Here is a 17499-nt window from a genome sequence, read left to right as displayed (position 1 = left end):
TGTCCCAGTAGCCAAAAATAAACAGCAAATAACCCTGAGGGTACCCCACGTCCCTCCTTGCAGCCCCCTGGGAAGGGATGGTGAAGCAAAGCTACTCAAAACCCCACAAATTTGGGGTTGCTTGCCCAAAAAAACCCATCTCCTCCCATGCAGGCTGTTGGCTCCAAAGGATGGGGACTTTGAGCCAAAGTCATGAGGGGAAAATCAACACCTGCAGGACTGGGAGTCCTTTTCCACCCTTTTTTTGGAGTTTAGCATGAAAAAAATCAGGGTGTCTGAAGCCACTGAATCTCCATGCGGATTTATTGAGAGGAGGGAATGCTGTGGGAGAGGCTGGGGTCAGTATGGATGCTCCAGGACGTGGACCATGATGTCCAGGAGCGCTGGCCACGTCTCGGTGGCTGTGGGGACGATCTGGGAGCTGGGTAGGAGGAATCCGTAGCGCCCCGAGTCCCTCAGCTCCATGGTGAAGGAATATTTCACCCCGTTGTCATAGGCCCAGTCGATGGTGGTGCCTCCTGCCATGTCTGCAGGGAGAGGAGCCCAGATGGGAGCCCGTTCCCGAGGGATTTGCTGCGGGATGAGGGAGGGATACTCACAGATGGTGTTGGCGATGCTGCCGTAGGTGTATTTTGTCCCGAACACGGCAGCCAAGTCACTCACGGCCTTCTTGGCCAGTTCATTCTGCAAAGGAACCACCAAAAGTGGTGGGATCTGGTGGATCGAGGGTCAGGGGGATCTAGAGCTCATCATCCCCTATCCCTTCTGCTGCGGGTTTTCCCAAAAAACTCTTAATTTTTGAGGTTTATCTCTCAACCACCCTCCTCCAGGACCCAGGTGCAGGGGTTCAATATTTGGGTGGCATCTAATGAGAGGAGCAGGGGAGCTCCTGGGATGCTCTGCCTGACTTTGCCAGGTGGTCACAGCCCCACGTTCTAGGACCATCTCACCATTTCCTGGTGGTCGGGTGCGGGCGCCCGCCTGTATCCATATGGGAAGAGCAGCATCTGGGAGTAGCTGTGGATGGAGATGACGGATTTCACGTTCCCGTGGGCGCGGATGAAATCCACGATGGCTCTCACTTCCCTCTCGGAGTGGGCGTGAGGGCCATGATAGATCTCAGAGCAGGGATTGCTGCTGGAGCCGACACCTGGAGCAGGGGGAGGAGAGCCAGAGAGGATCCCTCAGGAAGGGTTTCCATCCCTGCGTTTCTCCTCTCTAGTTTTGATGTTTTGAGGCACCAACAGCGCCTGGCATGGGGACCTGGTGGCTGCAGTCTCACCTCCAAACCCGGCATCCCAATTTCGGTTGGGATCCACTCCGACGCAGCGGGATCCGGCGGTGATGGACCTGGTCTTGCGCCACAGGCGGTTCTAGGAGCGCACGGAGAGAAGACTGGAACGGGAATGTGAGCCCCAACCCCTGCCAAGCATCTCCAGGGATCTCCACTCACCATCCCACCCAAAAACCACAGACAGCCGTGGTGGGGACAGCACTGGGACATCCCCCCACGGTGTCCCCACACTCACAGAGCTGTGGGTGAAGGCAAAGCCGTCAGGGTTGGTGACAATCTCCAGGAAGATGTCCATGCTGTCCAGGATGGCCGTGACAGAGAGGTCCTGCCCGTATTCCTCGGCGATCTGTGCGTGGAGAGGAGCAGGAGCTGCCCTGGTGCGCCTCAGAGACGAGGGGTGGGAGGGATGCAGGGTAAGAATTGGGGTCCCACATCCCAGGTGAGTCCAAGGTCACCTTGTTGGCCGTCCAGACACCGGTGGCTTGGGTGATCCATTCCCGCGAGTGGATGCCGGTGTCCAGCCAGATGGCCGGACGGTTCGACCCCCCGGTGCTGAACTGTGCGGAATCACGGGAGCGTTGAGGTTGGAAAAAACCCTCCAGGATCTCGGAATCCACCCTGTGCCCAATCCCCACCTTGTCCCCAGCCCAGAGCTCCGAGTGCCACCTCCAGGAGTTCCTCAGACACCTCCAGGGATGGGCACTCCAAACCTCCCTTCCAAGGCCTGTGCATCCTTTCCATGGGGAAATTCCTGCTGCTGTCCACCCTGAGCCTCCCTTGGCACCACTTCTCATCCTGGGGGGGATTTCAGGGCAAGGCTGCCCCAGGACCCACCTTCAGCACGTACAGGGGCCGCCCCTCGTAGCTCTGCCCGATCTGGACCTTGCTGACGAGGCTGGGATGATCCTCCACCAGGACATCCATCCAGTCGTAGATCTGCAAGGAGGAGCTGCTGGGTCACGAGGCTCAGCCTGGGTCTCACCTTTTGGCTTTGAGGGCATCCAGCACTGGATGCAACAAGCAGAGCTTCCCTGGGGAGATCTGGTGCTTCCCTGGAGACCTGGGACTGCCCTGGAGAAGACCTCATGCTTCCCTGGAGAACACGAGGTGGTTGGGGCTCTGTGTGAGCAGGGAAAGGCACATCACAATGTTTTTGGAAAAGTAGAATGAATGATGAGGGGAAAATCACCACCACCACCACAGCCCCCACCAGTCCCAAACTGGGCTCCAAACACCCCCAAAGTGAAGCTGAAAATGTCTTCCACAGGGTGAGAGATTCCAGGAGTGGCCACGCTGGATGTGGAAGGTTTCCCAGTCTCCCATCTCGGCTAAAAGCTCCACCAAGGAGGAGAAACCTGTCCCAGGGAGGTCTCACTGTCGCCAAGAACTCACCACGACCTTCAGCACATGGATGTGACCCCAGCAGGACAAAGCCAATGCTCTGCAGAGAAAGGTACCTCATCTATAGTGTGGTAGGAAGCGAAATCAAATGTCCTGGAGCTTCTCTTTACCCTCCTGGACCTCCTCATGCTTTCCTTTTCTTCATCCAATAATTCCTGGTTAGGAAAAAACCCCAAGATCAAAAAGGAAGGAGCCGGGGGTTGGATTTTTCTTCTTGATTTCCAACTTTTTGGACTTTCTCTCAGGGCTGAGCTGCAGGAGATCATCCTGTTCCCATCATAGCTGTTACCTGTACGTCCTCAATCATGATGCTGTAGGAAAAATTATGGGAATCCAGGAATGTTTTGACTCCTTGGAGGCTGGGGAAGGGCACCCGCAGGTCCACGGGGTGGCTGGGGCTGTTGGGGTGACGCCAAAAGTCCACCTGGGAAGAAGAAGTTGAGCTGAAAGGCAGAACTCGGCCCCATCCTTCGCTGGTGATCATCCACTGAGCTCCCCAACACCTCCAGGGGTCTCACAGGAATTTCCATGGAAGATCTAAAAAGGTTTTTGGACAAATTTTGGGCCACAGATGGATGTCTGCAGAGGGATTTACAGAAACGTTTCAGCCCAAGTTGTTTGAGTATTTGTGGGATGTTCACAGGAAACAGGAGCTCTGAGCTCAAAGAGCCCCAGGTTAAATTCATATTTATATGGTTCTAAATTAGACATCTCAAAAATGGGGAGGAAAATTGGATTGGGTGGCAAAAGAAGGAGGGAGACCTGGATTGCACAGGGTCTGTGACCAGGGGGGTGTTCAGGACCCCTCAGAGCTCACCTGCAGCTCCTCCTGCTCGCCCAGCACCCTGAGCAGAGTGATGTGCTCCTCGTTCCTGGCTGTGACACGCAGGACCTGGTCCCTGCAGGGAGGCAGAGGGGTCACAGAGAGGGGACTCTGGCCTGGGGGGAGGCTGGGGAAGCTCCACACCAACTCAGAGGGTTGGAAAATGCATCAGTTGTTGATGTTGAGATAAAACAATGCAGGTTCAGAGCAGCCATGATGGGGAAAGAGCAAGTGCTGGGAGCCTGAGATGATCTCCAGCCTTGTTTCATCAGCTCCCAAGATGCTGGGCAATATCTCCATGGATATGTTCTCTGCCTATGGATGTATTCCCTAGCAAAGGTCCCAGTCCAGCCTGGCTGGGCTTCCCAAGGACAGGCACAGCCCCTGGAAAGGAGGAAATGTTCTGTGGGAGAGAGGTTTTCTCATCTCAGATCAATCCTCTACCTCCAACCTCTCCTGTTGGGCAGTGCTTAAAGCCACTCCCAAAATGGCACAAAATTCCTTCATCTTTCCCCTTTCTTACCTTTCATCCTTTTAACTCCCATTTATCAGTTTAACCAGCTCCCCAAGGTGATAACAACTTCCACTCTCTGATTTTTCCCAGAAGGAGAGTGATGGGAGTCTGGATGGATCCCTCAACCACGGCATCATGTCCGAGGAGGAAGAAAAGCAAGGAGGAAGGTGGGTTGGTCACATCACAGAATATCCTGAACTGGAAGGGGCCCACAAGGATCAAATCCAACTCCAGGCTCTGCCCAGACACCCCAACAATTCCACCCTGTCCTTGAGGGTGTTGTCCAAACACTCCTGGAGCTCTGGCAGCCTTGGGAATGTGACCATTCCCTGGGGAGCCTGGGCAGTGCAGCGATCCTTGTTCTGGATCAGGAACCTTTCCTGATATCCAACCTAAACCCCCCTGGCACAGCTCCATCCGTTCCCTGGCTCATGAGATCACCAGCTCTAGCTCCAGTGTCAGTCCAGCTGGTGGGATGTCCAGCATCCTGGCTACTTTTTAATGGATAGATTTTCCCTACTCTGAACACAGAATTCCCACTTTCTCTACAAATCAGTTCTTATGGCCAGTCCGTTCATTCAGACCTTTCTGGAAATGGGTTGGAAGCTTTGGGAGTTTTGGGTAGTCCTGACCCCCCCTACATTCCATGTCCCCTGCTCAGCCTCATTCCTGCACTGGTGCTGTTCTTATCTCCAGGAGCTGCAACCAGGATGTTCATCCTGGAAAAGTGCTGGCCTCCCTCCACAGGGCTCCTTCTCCAGGCACATCTTGTTCTTTCCCACAGCGTGTTATTCCCAGAAATCCTTGGCTGTTATTCCCAGAAATCCTTGGCTGTTATTCCCAGCAGTCCTTGGGTTTTATTCCCGACAGTCCTTGGATGGCTCCACAGCCATCGTCTTTGAGCCACACACATGCTCCCCACATCCTCTGGGATTCCACAGCCTGGCAAAGCTTGGAGCGATGCCCACAGGCTTCAGCATTCCCTAATTTCTACCTGCTGCACGCTCCAAACCTGGGGTGAAACCAAATCTTTCCCAGGTGGCAGAAAACCCTGTCGAATTTCCATCCTTTGGGCTGTCACCCTTCTGGCTGACCCTGAAGGACAGTGGTGGGGACGGGCCTCTCTCAGCTGGATCCCCATCCCACCCCCTGCCCCAGCAGGACTCACCCCACAAAACGCTGCTCGGTGCTGGTGGCCCCCAGGAGGGCGAGGAAGACCAGGAGGGTCTCCATGGTGGGTGGGAGCAGAGCACAGCCCCGAGGATGGACAGAACCCCCTCGGTGGTGGTCGGGGTCCCTCCTGGAGCTCCTCACCAGGGCCGCATCCGCCGTCCGTCCGTGCGGCGTCGGCAGCGACAAACAGAGCAGGCAGGAAGGGCTCCCGCCAGCCCAAATGTTTGCTTTATTTGGCAAAGTCAACACAAGAGCAGCCAAATTAGGGAGGATCTGATAACGTCTTCCTCGGTGAGTGGGCCCTGGATGAGTGTCCGTGCTCCCAGCTCCGAGCTGCCGTGGGCACGGGCGGCTCCCAACCCACGGGCGTGGGGCGGTGGGGATGGCGTGGTCACAGGAGCCCCAAAACCACAAGGAGACACCTCTTTGTTTCCATGGATTTCTTCATTACACATTGCTATGAGTAAGTCAATCCTAATTATGATTAGTAATGCGTGTGTAATGACAAGCTACTACAAAGTTACTCGCAGAAAAAGGAAGCATTTAAACATAGACTTATTTATGATTAATTCATTTATGCATACATTATAGATATATCTATATTTCACATATATATATATATGAAATGTAAAATATATTATACAAATTATTCATCAAACCATTCCCAGCAGTGGGGTCCCTTCATGGTGGATGAAATCTCACTTCAAAGCTGATGGAAGTCGTGGAGCTCGGAGGTGCACAAGGACGTTCATCTGGGGTAATGCTCAGACAGAAAGGCTCATTTTAGGGTAGAAAATGAATTATTTTTATGTTTTCAGTGTCAGCAGTGGCTCTGGAGCAGCTGTCACTGACTGGGGCTATCCCAGGAGGTCAGTTTGTCAGAGGTGTCTTTGTTCCCCCGTTAAAGCAGCGTCTTTGTTCTGCAGGTTACAGCAGGGCCTTTGTTGGGCCTTATCTGCGCTGCCCCTGAGCTCCCACCGCGCTTGTCAGGGATGCTCCAGGTTCCTGGGCTGTGTTCCCAGGCTGGCAGGCACCTCCCAGGGCAGGTTTTTACAGCTGACATCCCCGACCATGTTTTTCTCCATTAAATCCAGGAGATTCAGGCTGCACCAGGAGCAGGAGGTGCCGTGGGAAGGTGCTGGGGTCTGTTGGGGCTTTGTGGTGCAGCACTGATGCTGTTGCTGAGGTGGTTCCAGGATCTTGCTTGGGGTGGTTGAGGTGGGAAGGGACCATGGGAGGTCTGTATCCAATGCTCTGGGGACCCACCAGGACTCTCCTTGTTGGACTTGGAGCCCTCCAGAGATGGAGGCTGCACGGCCCCACTGGCACCACGTCCTGCTGTTCTCCTCCTGGTGAAAAGCATTTCCTGATGTCCCTCCTGGTTCTCCCTCATTCCAGCTGATGCTGTTGTCTCTCCCGTCGCTCTCTGTGGTGGAGAATTTGGCTGTTTCCTCAATAATCTCCTTCCTTGGGACGAGAAGGTCCCTGTTAAGTCCCCTACCCCAGAGCTGTGTCATCTCCAGCCCATCTCCCTCCTCGCCCCACCATGGCACACACTCTCCTGTTCCTCAGGGTGGCATCCACTGCTCTGACTCCAGATCTCTCTGGAATCAGGGTTCCAGACTGGGATGAGCGCTCCTCACACCAGGCACTTAAAGAGGAGGGGGCCTGAAGCCCTGGATGGTTGGAATGAGCTTCCACGCCAGGACAAAGTCACAGTTCCACGTTCCCAGGTGAGGCTCCTCAAGCTCTGCAGTTCCTGCTCTGGAGACAAGAGCCAACTGTGTGCCCTGTCCCTGGAATTTACCATCAGTGGTTTTTATCACCAGGCAGAGGATGGGATTTTGGACAGCTGGGTCAGTTTGGGAAGCAGGTGCCACTGGAGAAGGCCATGAGCATAGGGGACAGAGACATGTGGGTAGCACTGTCTGCCTTAAGCATGGGTTTGTTTTCCAAAACAGCTGCTTTTAACCCAAAACCAGCCCCCTGGGGTACCTCCCTCAGCTGTGCCTTCCCCTTTTCCTGCCAACAGCTCCGTGCCGAGTCCGCAGGGTTTGATTGGACACATCAGCACTGTTTGCTCTCCTGCCAGCCTCCCAAGGGTGAGTAACTCACCAGCTGCTGGGGGGTCACAAGACACCAAGATAAACCTGTTAGACTCGATAATCACCACAGCAGCAGCAGCCAGAACTAATCTCTGATCCTTCAGGGCCTCCTGAGCTCTTTGCTCTTAATCCCCAAGAAATTTGCAGGATGAAAATGGAAAGAGGGGCTCCCAAGGGACTGGGTGCTGGATCAGGGGAGGGTCCTCCCATCTCCATCTTCCTTCCAACCATGTCCACTGGGAATGTGTGAGAGGGAGAAAAGGGGCAGCCAAATATATGGGGTGTACATTTGGGGACAGTGGTCAGGGGCCTGGCAGGGTCCTAAGGCTTGTTAAGAGAAATTATTTTAATCAATCCCATAGCCTAGATTATGCTGGTTAACACCAGGCTGGAGAAGGCTCCAGGGAGAGCTTCCAGCACATTCCAGGGCCTGAAGGGGCTCCAGGAGAGCTGCAGAGGGACTGGGGACAAGGCCTGCAGGGACAGGACACAGGGAATGGCTCCCACTGCCAGAGGGCAGCGATGGATGGGATCTTGGGAATGAGGAATTCCTGGCTGGGCTGGGATTGCCAGAGCAGCTGGGGCTGCCCCTGGATCCTTGGAATGCCCAAGGAAAGGCTGGAGCCCCCTGGGATGGTGGGATTGGAATGGGATGGGATTTGAGGTCCCTTCCCACCCAAACCATTCTGGGATTCTGGGATCAAGGAGGCCCAGAATCCATCCCAAGGGATTTTTATGGAAGTTGGGGATGGAAAAGGGAAGGGAGACCCTTCCTGGAGTCCTGAGATTCCCAGTGAAACCCCCGGATCCCAAAATTCCTTCCTGGAGCAGAGTCAGGGTGGGGATGGATCCAATGCCAGGCTGGGAGATCTGGGAATGGAGGGAATTCCCTGGGAAGGGAGATTGGGGTGGGATTTTGGGAAGGAATTCCTGGGTGGGCTGGAATTGCCAGAGCAGCTTTGGCTGCCCCGGATCCCTGGAATGTCCAAGGCCAGGCTGGACACTGGGGCTGGAGCAGCCTGGGACAGTGGGAGGTGTCCCTGCCATGGCAGGGTTGGCACTGGATGTGTGGGCAGGGAGGGCTGTGTCCCACACAGGAACAGGACATGCACCAAACACCATGGAGGGATTGCACAGGGGTTTATTGAGCCCTTTCTCTCATGACAGCCATCACAGCACACAGAGGATTTTTGAGCTGGTGCTGCAGAGCCAACTCCCAGCCCAGCTCTCAGGAGGAGTTGTCCCTCACATGCTCCATGATTTTCTTCAGGCCCAGCCAGGTCTCCCTGGCAGTGGGGACGATCTGGGTGGCGGGCAGCAGGAATCCGTAGCGCCCCGTGTCCCGCAGCTCGAAGGCAAAGGAATATTTGATCCCATTGTCATAGCTCCAGTCAATGCTGCCTCCACTGGCTTGGTCTGGAAGGGAAAGGGAGGATGGGGATTGGTGTCCTGGGACAGCCCCTAAAAGCTCTGAGTGGCCAAATACTCACAGATGGTTTGGCAAATGGTGCCCACTTGAAAGGTGGTGCCGTAGAGGGAGCGGATGGAACTGGCAGCAGCTCTTCCCAGAGATTCCTGGAGGGGAGAAGATGAAGGAGAATAAAGAAGCAGCCACACTTCCTGAGATTAAACACTAGGATTTCACCAGAAATCTCCAAACTGCGTTGGAGATGATTCACACCAACAACAGCCACAGCGTCCACAGCATTTCTGGGAGGGGCCACTGCGGGTGGATGAACTTCCAGTGGGTTCTGTAAGTGTTCATCCACTGTTTATCTCACTGCCTTGTCCAGGGAAGGCTCAGGAGATACCAGAAATTCCCAAGGCACTTGGGATCTTCCAATACTCCAAGGTCAACTTTGTGCTCACTTCAACTACATAACGGGGGTTGGATGGAAAACAGAGCTGAGTTCTTTGTGAAGGAGGGAAAAAAGCAACAAATTACCACAGGGGAACTGCATTTAGGTATTAGGACAAAACAAAATCCCCGTGAGATTAGGGAAACTTTGGGATGAGCTTGAAAAAGCTGTGGAATTCTTCTTTAGAAATATCAAAATAATTAATCCAAACTCAGACTGAAATTGGCTCTGACTCCAAAGCCCTTCCAGCACACGGTTAGAACAGAGACCTCCAGAGGTCTTTCCCGTTGGAATTGTGGTTGTGAGATCCACATTGCCTCAGAGATATTATTCCAGCTGTGGTGCTGTCATTAGGGAAGAGTATGGAAAGTACAGAAAAGGCAGCTGGACAGAAGAGAGGAAGGTAAAACCAAGTCCTGCTGTCTCACCAGCTCAGCATAATCGTTTGGCCTGGTGCATTTGTATCCATAGGGATACATCAGGAGCTGGGAATAACTGTGGAGGGTCAGGAAGGCCTTGAAGTTTCCGTGATTCTTGATGAAGTCGACAACAGATTTCACTTCCACCTCGGAGTTGGCCCTGGGCCCGTGGTAGGAGTCGGAGCAGGGGTTGTTACTGGCTCCAGGACCTGGTGGTGCAAGGAGGGAACAGACCCGTGAGGAGTGGAATTCCTGGAAGGTTGGGGCAGACCCACACAAAGCTGGGCTTTCCAAAGCAAGGCCTTAAACGCTGATAAATGCTCAAACAGCAGACAGAGTGTGAATGTTCAAGGGATGTGCTTTGAGATGATGCAACCTGGAACAGGTTGCCCAAGAATCCACATTCCTGGGGGTATTCTATGGTTGGATGGGACTGGAAACAACCTGGGATAGTGGAAGGTGGCTTTGCCCATGGCAGGGAGTGGAACTAAATAATATTATGGGTCCTTCCAACCCAAAGCATTCTGTGATTCCATAATTCCATGATGCTGCCTCATCCGGTGCTCTGGGGTGATTAATCCCCTTTTATAAAGGCAGCTGCTGGTTCTGTGTAACAGGGTCCAGAATCCAGAAGCTTTATCCCTACCTCCAAAACCTGCATCCCAGTTCCTGTTGGGATCAACTCCGACGCAGATGCTGCCGGGAATCTTGGAGCGGGTTTTCCTCCACATGCGGTTCTACAACAGAGAAATGCTCAGAAGGGAGCAAATCTGGGGGCTGGCACCAAGACTGCTCCTCAGGAAGAGCTGCCATCCATGGAGGATTGATCCTAGGCATGATCCCAAGAGTATTTTGGACTGCCAAGATGGGCCAATGGTCAAAAATCAAATGTATTTACTAAAACTGAGGTATTTATGGAGGGCTAGGATGGGTTAGACAAATGATGAGGATCTTTGTCTGCCCAGCTCTTTGGTAACTCCTCTCACAGCATTAAGACTTTGAGAGCCCACTTCCCTCATGTTTGTTATTTCCTTGGAAGAGACAGGAATTCCACTGAGCTCAGACCCACCGTGGTGTGAGTGTACACATATCCGTCAGGGTTGGTGACCGGCAGCAGGAAAAGATCCATCTTGTCCAGCAGGGAGGTGATGGACTGATCTGTTCCATAGTCAGAGGCAATCTAGGCAGAGACAGAGCACACCCTGCTTAGCAGAGTAATTCCTTCCCAGATGTTCAATCCCTCCTTGTTTGGGACAGAGGAAAGGCTGGGTTTTGGGGCAGGGAAACAAGGAGCATCCATCATCTCCGTGTTATACATGTGAAGTGAGCAGTGAATCTGTTTTATTATTTTATTCTGAAGACAGGAGGTCTTTAGAATAAAATGGAAGAGGATAACAAAATTTTATCCTCCCTGTCCCAGAGGACAGGCCAAGGCTGGCACTAAGACTGAGATGGAAGAGCCAGGTTGGGAATTCTCAACCGTGCTGCACTGACAGAGCCCAAGGAGCTTTTGGACAACACTCTCAGGCACAGGGTGGCTCCTGGGGATGGTTCTGTGCAGGGCCAGGAGTTGGACTCCATGATCCTGGTGGGCCCCTTCCACCCACTTATTCTGTGATCCTGTGGCTTCTCCGGTGGCTCAGCCATTTCCAGCAGGATTTAAATCCTCATTTATAGAGAGCTGGAGGTCTGGGCATTTTGTGGAAGAAAACTAACCCCACTGCATTTTTCTAGGTGAGCAAAGCAAAGCAGCAATACAATCTCAAAGTCTTTGGTTATTTGTGTAACAATTTCACCTGAACCACTGCTTAAACTCAGCTGTTCTAACAGGACAGAGGTTTCCAATTCCAGGTCGAGGCAGCCACCACATCCTCAGGGAGTCAGCTGCTTTTGGGAGGTGAATTAACTAAACACACAGAGGGGTGATACCCTCTGAAACAGCAGGAAACATTCCCAGGACAGGCCCAAGATGAATCCCCGCTGCAGGAACCTTGTTGGCGATCCACAGGGCGCTGGCGTGGGTGACCCACTCGCGGGAGTGGATGCCGGCGTCGAGCCAGATCGCCGGGCGGTTGGAGCCTCCGGTGCTGAACTGGGAAATCAAACAGCAGCATTTCAGATTCTGACACCCTCACTGGACACCATCCCATAATAGATTGGGGTGCTCTGGGCTGTGCTGTCATTCACCCCTGTGGATGCATTCCACGGTGTTTGTCATACCTTCAGCACGTACAGAGGCCGCTTTTCGTAGGATTGCCCGATCTGGATCTTTTGCACAAAGCTGTACTCAGATGCAAGATTGTCCAGTTCTGCATTAATCTGAAATGCAAGGCCATGAGGACAATTACATGGTCAGCCGGTGAGACCCCAGCAGTGTGAGGGTCCTTGTTCCCCTAGCCCAGCAGCCAAAGGAGAGGTTTGGAATACGTGAAGATGAGTTTTCAAGGTTGTTTATTTCCCTTTATCTATAATTTTTTCTCTCTGACCTGCTGAGGTCTACCTAGTACGGAAGCCATGGCAGTCTGGGTGCCCTCTGGGCAGTGTTTACCTTTTCTATCAAAAGTTATGTACAGTCTGTTTATAACAATGCACCAATACCTATCATCTAAGTTAGACAGTTTAAGTCTCTGCCTTAAACCAATAGAAAAGTGGCACCATCACAGCAGGACATGGAGGACAAGAAGAAAGGAAAGAAGGCTACGACATGCCCAGATTCTTCCATCTTGTACCCCTGAATTATATTCTAAAAAAAAACCCTAAAATTCTTCTTTTCCACCCTGTGTCAATTCACCTATTACACTACTGAAATCCTTGTGGCTTGTAATTCCTCATACAAAATTGGCAGTGTTTTTTCCACGGGCTAAAATCAAAGCCACAGGTGTTTTTGACTTCATGCCAAGGTTTCCAAGCCCCCTGCCAGTGTCTGGAGACAGCCAGAGGGATGTGCTGGACTCCCACAATTAACAGCATATTTGAGGACATTAATATCATATTTATGTGCTCTGTCATTCCTTCCAGAGAATCGTGGGCTGATTCAGGTTGGAAAGCCCAGCCCCTTCCACTATCCCAGGTTGCTCCAGCCTGGCCTTGGACACTCCCAAGGATGAGGAAACCACAGCTTTATTTCTTTTTAGTTCTCTATTTCCCAGTTTCAAGATCCCTTTATTTCTCTTTCTTTTGAAGGATGGGGTTAGACAGGGTCTGCAGGAGAGTTTATGGAATTTTAATCAACACTGTCAGGGACAGCTCTGGCTGATTGTTCTGAGCACAAAATTAATACCACAAAACATAAATCCACATGCCAGAAAAGCTGCAAGAACATTTTAGATCCTAATATAGGATGTTGAAATGAAGAGAGCATGCAAAAAGACCAGAAAAAATCAGAATACTCTTCCCTGGAGGTACTCACATCATCCAGAGTGTGGTAAGCACCAAAGTCAAAGGTGGTGCTGCGCTGCCTTTGGGCACTCTCAGCCATGTCTTGCTTTTCTTTATCCAGAACATCCTAAAATAACATTCAAATGGTGAGAAGTGTCTGCTTCACTTGCTAAAAGATAAATAAATGAAAAGGCAGTGGGTTAATGCTGGTTTAGGTGCCCTTTGGGGATTACTGCTCGTGAGGAAATGTCAGATTAGTGCCCAAGTGGGTGATTTCTATCCATAACTACTCTCAGCAGAATTTACTGATTGATCAGTAACTTCAGCATCAAACAAATGTCTGGGATCAAAAGTCCACGTGTAATTCCTCAGAAGAGTCCTGTGGAGTTTATTGATGTCACTACTCAGAGAACACCTACATCTGTGCGTGGATTGTCTTCCAGGAATAATCCACAAGCTACAAAAATAAGGGGAGGATCCCACAAAAAACAGAGGATGGAAAAGTGGGAGCCAGGCCAAACTGAATCAGTGTTTCCAAAAGATGAAAGAAATAAGTGCTAGTGGCATTGCCCACCTGCAGGTTTTCAATCAGGATGGAATATTCAATCCCCTGGGATTCCAGGAAGGCTTTCACCGACTGGACACTGACAGCAGGAACTCTCACATCCACGGGGAGGGCTGAGGCAGAGGGATTGATCCAGAAATCCAGCTGGAGAGAGAAAGGAGAATGGATTTGGTTTGGGGAAGGCATCCTGCAAACAGCTCTTGCAGAGTTTTAGAAATGCTGATTTCTCCCCAGTCCAACAGCTCCTGCAGAGAGGAGCCCCGGAATGCTTCGTTCTCTGTGGCCTCACCACAACCTTCTATCAGTTCTCCTGATAAACTCAATAGAGCAACAAATACCAAGGGCTTGAGTCAGTTTTTTCACTGACTTCTAGGCTTTGGTCACACTAACAAGAGGAAATTTTAATTGTTTCTTATGTATTTTATTATTTTCCCTTTTACTAGAAAAAATTTCAAGAAAAACTCCATATTCCAGTCTTAGGTAATATGAAACCAATTGTTTTAATTTCTCCTTTTATCACTCCTTTAGTAGGACTTTTCTAAATTTTGATTTCTAAATTATTCATATAGTATTTCTTCAGCCAGTGATTTTAAAAAGTGATGTTAAAAATTCTCACCAATGCCAATAAGAACAGTAATAACCCGAAATTTTACATTGTGTTTTCCTGCTTCAATACAGTGTAAACCAGCTAATAAATTTCTTCCATAACTCTGGGAGACAAAACATTGCCATTCCCCCTGGAAAAACAAGTTTTTCAACACTGAGATTAAGATCTAACAATTCAAATATGATGTAAGCCCAGTAGGAAAAAAAATATCAGTTCTGGCCCCTACTCGAACTTGCAGGTCAAATTTAAAGTCTTGAGAGAATAAAATGATTTATGGCAGCTGCCCCAGGGTGATGGGAACCTTCCAAATGAGATGCAGATTCAAACCTTGACCTTTTGTGAAGGAGATGCAAATCCAAAACGCCTCTGTGGCCATGACCCACCTTCAGGTGTTCCAGCGATTCCAGAAACTGCAGCTGCTTGACCTCCTCCTCATTTTTGGTCTTGATTCGGAGAACCTGGTGCCTGCAATAAATCGGTGTTTTCGGACCAGTCTCAGAAGGGGACTGGCTGTACTGGTTCGTTAATTCTGTGTTAATTGTGTGTTAATGGCTCCTTTAATCAGTTGATTTGGTGTCACCCAAGAGTTCAACAAGCAGACAAGGTGGATGAGTTTTACATCACTCAAAGGATCAATCCTGCGTCCATCGATTACTTCTTGGCAGCAAGTTGTGAGAAAAGAATATTCCAGTTGAGCTGGGCAGCGTTTGGGGAGCAGAGCAAACACTAAAGGTGGGATTTGTTTGGTTCTGACACCAGCAGAGGTTTTCCAGGTGGGATGAATCCCTCTGGAGGTGCCTCATTCCAGAGGTTGGGGTGACAAACCCAACAGCTGGAGCACCGCCCGGTGACTGCACAGCTGGAAACCTTCGAGGTGGAAATGAGGTAAAGAGAGTCTCGACACACGAGTTCGGGTATGTGGGTGTTTTATTTACTGCGGGACTCCTTTTCAGCACGTTTACACCTGGATCCTCTCCCTGGCCAGCAGAGGGATCAGATCTCTGTTAAATTGAGTTAAATCGGCTCTGAAGGCACTTTTCCACATTAATAACTCATTACTGGATTCTCTATAAACTTTATCTCAATATTGGATTCTGCTCTGAATTCACCACAGCTGCTGAGGAGTGGAATCATCAGAACTCAGTTCAGGATTAAATGATCAAAATAGCCCCTCCTGCCTCTACAAATTCCCGAGTTTTGGGACATTATTTATATTATATTTTATTCTTAATCCTTATACCTTCATGCACAGATTTACTTACTGGAATCTAGTACTCACTTACTGCACTTCAGGATTTATCCAGATTATAATTTTATAATCTTTAATTATTAAGACTGTTCCATGGTCAGTGAGGCTGTGAAGAAATACCCTACAGGATATTTTTTGTGATGCAACATAAAGAAAGACCTTTAGAATTTAATAGCTGGAAGCCAGGATTTAAAATTATTAGAAAGGAGGAAAGAAGAGGAAGAAAGATAAATAAGAAACTTGGGGAGGGGAAAGGGAAAGTTGTGAACTTTCTGATCTGAGGACAGCTTCTGGTCTTTCAAGCTCTGCTTTTGCAGTGAGGTTCAACTCAAGCTAAAATCAAGCCTTGGATGAACAGGAATTGAGGATCTCAACTCCACAGCTGGACCCCTCTTAGAAATCCCAAATGAAAGTAAAGAAAGGTTCCCTCAAACACCAGAGCAGCAAAGCAACAAGAACAATCAGCCACAAAAACAAACAAACAAAAAAAAAAGTGCCCCAAGCAGATTTTGTGAAGTTGAGACTGTGAAAAACAAGAAGATACCAGCCCTAAATGAAAGGTTTTCCACAAAAGTGTAACTCACCCAACGAAGGTTTCCAGGCACAGGGAAGCCCCGATGAGGGCACTGAAGATCAAAATCAGCTTCATGTTTGCTGCAAGTTCAGCTGGGCCTGGCAAAGGGGAATTTATACAGAGCTTTATTTTTCAGCTCAAACACATCTGATGGAACCTATCACTCCATGTGATCAAGTTCTCACATTTATCAGAGCCTTCAAGGCAACCAGCAGGCTGATTTCACCTCCAAAAAAATACTTTCCACTGACACATCCAAAGCAGGAGGAGGAGGAGTCGGTTCCAAAGCTCTGACCACAAAAATGCGTGTGTCCTTTCGTGGAGGAAAACAGGGACAAACTGAACTCATCCCAGCTCTCACTGGGGGTCAGAGCTCTGCCAGCCCACTCTTGGTTGTGGGGATTTTGTGTTCTCCATTCCTTGTTCCAAAGGATATTTGAGGAGTTGTTATCCACCCCTGCCTGAGCTTTAGGAATGATCTCCCATGGGAACACCCAGCTGGGGCTGTCCCACAACTGCAGTAGGGCCACAGGGCTGCTGGATAAATGTTTTGTTTGTCCAAATCATGAAGGTTTCTGAGGGACAGGCAGGAGCTGAGCCTGCTGTCACACCTGGAGTTCCTGGGGAGCAGCTCAATCCACCTCAGGAGAAGAAGGAAAGGAACTCCCTGACAATTCCCAGAGGAAACTTTTAATAAAGATCTCAACTGTATCATTCAGCATCTGTCAGCACCTCCCTGAGGAGTCTCCTCTCACCTCCACTCCCACCCCACTCCTCCACAGGTGTCCTGTTGTGTTCACAGTCCTTTGTCTCATGTTTTTGGGAACAAAGGGAGCCCCGGGCAGGGATTGGGCCTGTTTTGGCCTGTAGGATTGAGTCATCTTGTACCTGCTGTATCTTGGGGGCACCAGGAGAGTGCTCTGGTCTCTAAGGTTTAACCAAACCCAGTCCCTGGGGGAAAAGATCTTCACTCCCTCAACTTAAAACAAATAATAAAAAATTATCCCAAGAGACAGGAACCATCACAGGAATTTCCTGCTTCTGGAACTACAGCAACTCTGGTGGAAGTGAAACCCCACCTGTAGCTTCCAGACTTCAATATTTCATAATAGAATCAGCTGACTGTCTGCACGACGTGCCATGCTTCACTCTTTCAAAACAGGAAGGAAGGATTTAATCTAGGGCAAAATTAGAGCTTGTTTCTTTACTCATCCTACATCCCACATGGATTTCAGGGCTGCCAAGAAACCCTGCCAAACCTGATGTCAGGATCCAAAGTATCCCAACAAGCTCTGAGTGCCCTGATCAGCATCCTCGGGGGCCTCCACCCACAGCATTTCAGGAGCTGCATCTAAATCCAAACCTTGGGCTCTCTCCTCATCTCCTGGAGGGGCTGCAGGGCCCCAGCAATGACCATGAGGTCCTGAAGGGTCTGAGATCAGCTCTGAGCCATGGGCATCCATGGAATTGGAGTGAATCCAGAGGAATCCATGGAGCTGCTGGAGGGCTGGAGCCAGCCTGGGAGAGCTGGGGGTGCT

At 50.4% G+C, this 17499-nt stretch overlaps 2 protein-coding genes across 2 annotated transcripts; both read right to left on the bottom strand.

Annotated features, from left to right (window-relative positions):
• Positions 1–285: 285 nt before the first annotated feature.
• On the bottom strand, positions 286–5540 carry LOC100221042 (carboxypeptidase A1). Its single transcript, XM_002187404.5, has 11 exons — positions 5201–5540; positions 3513–3594; positions 2985–3119; positions 2752–2850; positions 2129–2230; positions 1750–1851; positions 1530–1640; positions 1283–1373; positions 951–1150; positions 600–684; positions 286–527 (listed from the first exon to the last, which is right to left on the bottom strand). Exons 1-11 carry the CDS (start codon positions 5263–5265, stop codon positions 340–342), a joined length of 1260 nt encoding a protein of 419 aa, XP_002187440.5. The 5' UTR covers positions 5266–5540; the 3' UTR covers positions 286–339.
• A 2891-nt stretch (positions 5541–8431) lies between these two features.
• On the bottom strand, positions 8432–16209 carry LOC100223967 (carboxypeptidase A2). Its single transcript, XM_072918325.1, has 12 exons — positions 16147–16209; positions 15972–16059; positions 14522–14603; positions 13541–13675; positions 12998–13093; positions 11809–11907; positions 11579–11680; positions 10658–10768; positions 10235–10325; positions 9598–9797; positions 8801–8885; positions 8432–8726 (listed from the first exon to the last, which is right to left on the bottom strand). Exons 2-12 carry the CDS (start codon positions 16034–16036, stop codon positions 8539–8541), a joined length of 1254 nt encoding a protein of 417 aa, XP_072774426.1. The 5' UTR covers positions 16037–16059; positions 16147–16209; the 3' UTR covers positions 8432–8538.
• Positions 16210–17499: the final 1290 nt, after the last annotated feature.

This window comes from Taeniopygia guttata, chromosome 1A, assembly GCF_048771995.1.
Source record: "Taeniopygia guttata chromosome 1A, bTaeGut7.mat, whole genome shotgun sequence".
NCBI classification, from domain to species: Eukaryota; Metazoa; Chordata; class Aves; order Passeriformes; family Estrildidae; genus Taeniopygia; species Taeniopygia guttata.
The sequence above is the reverse complement of the archived record's forward strand: the minus strand, read 5'-3'. Positions and strand labels throughout refer to the sequence as shown.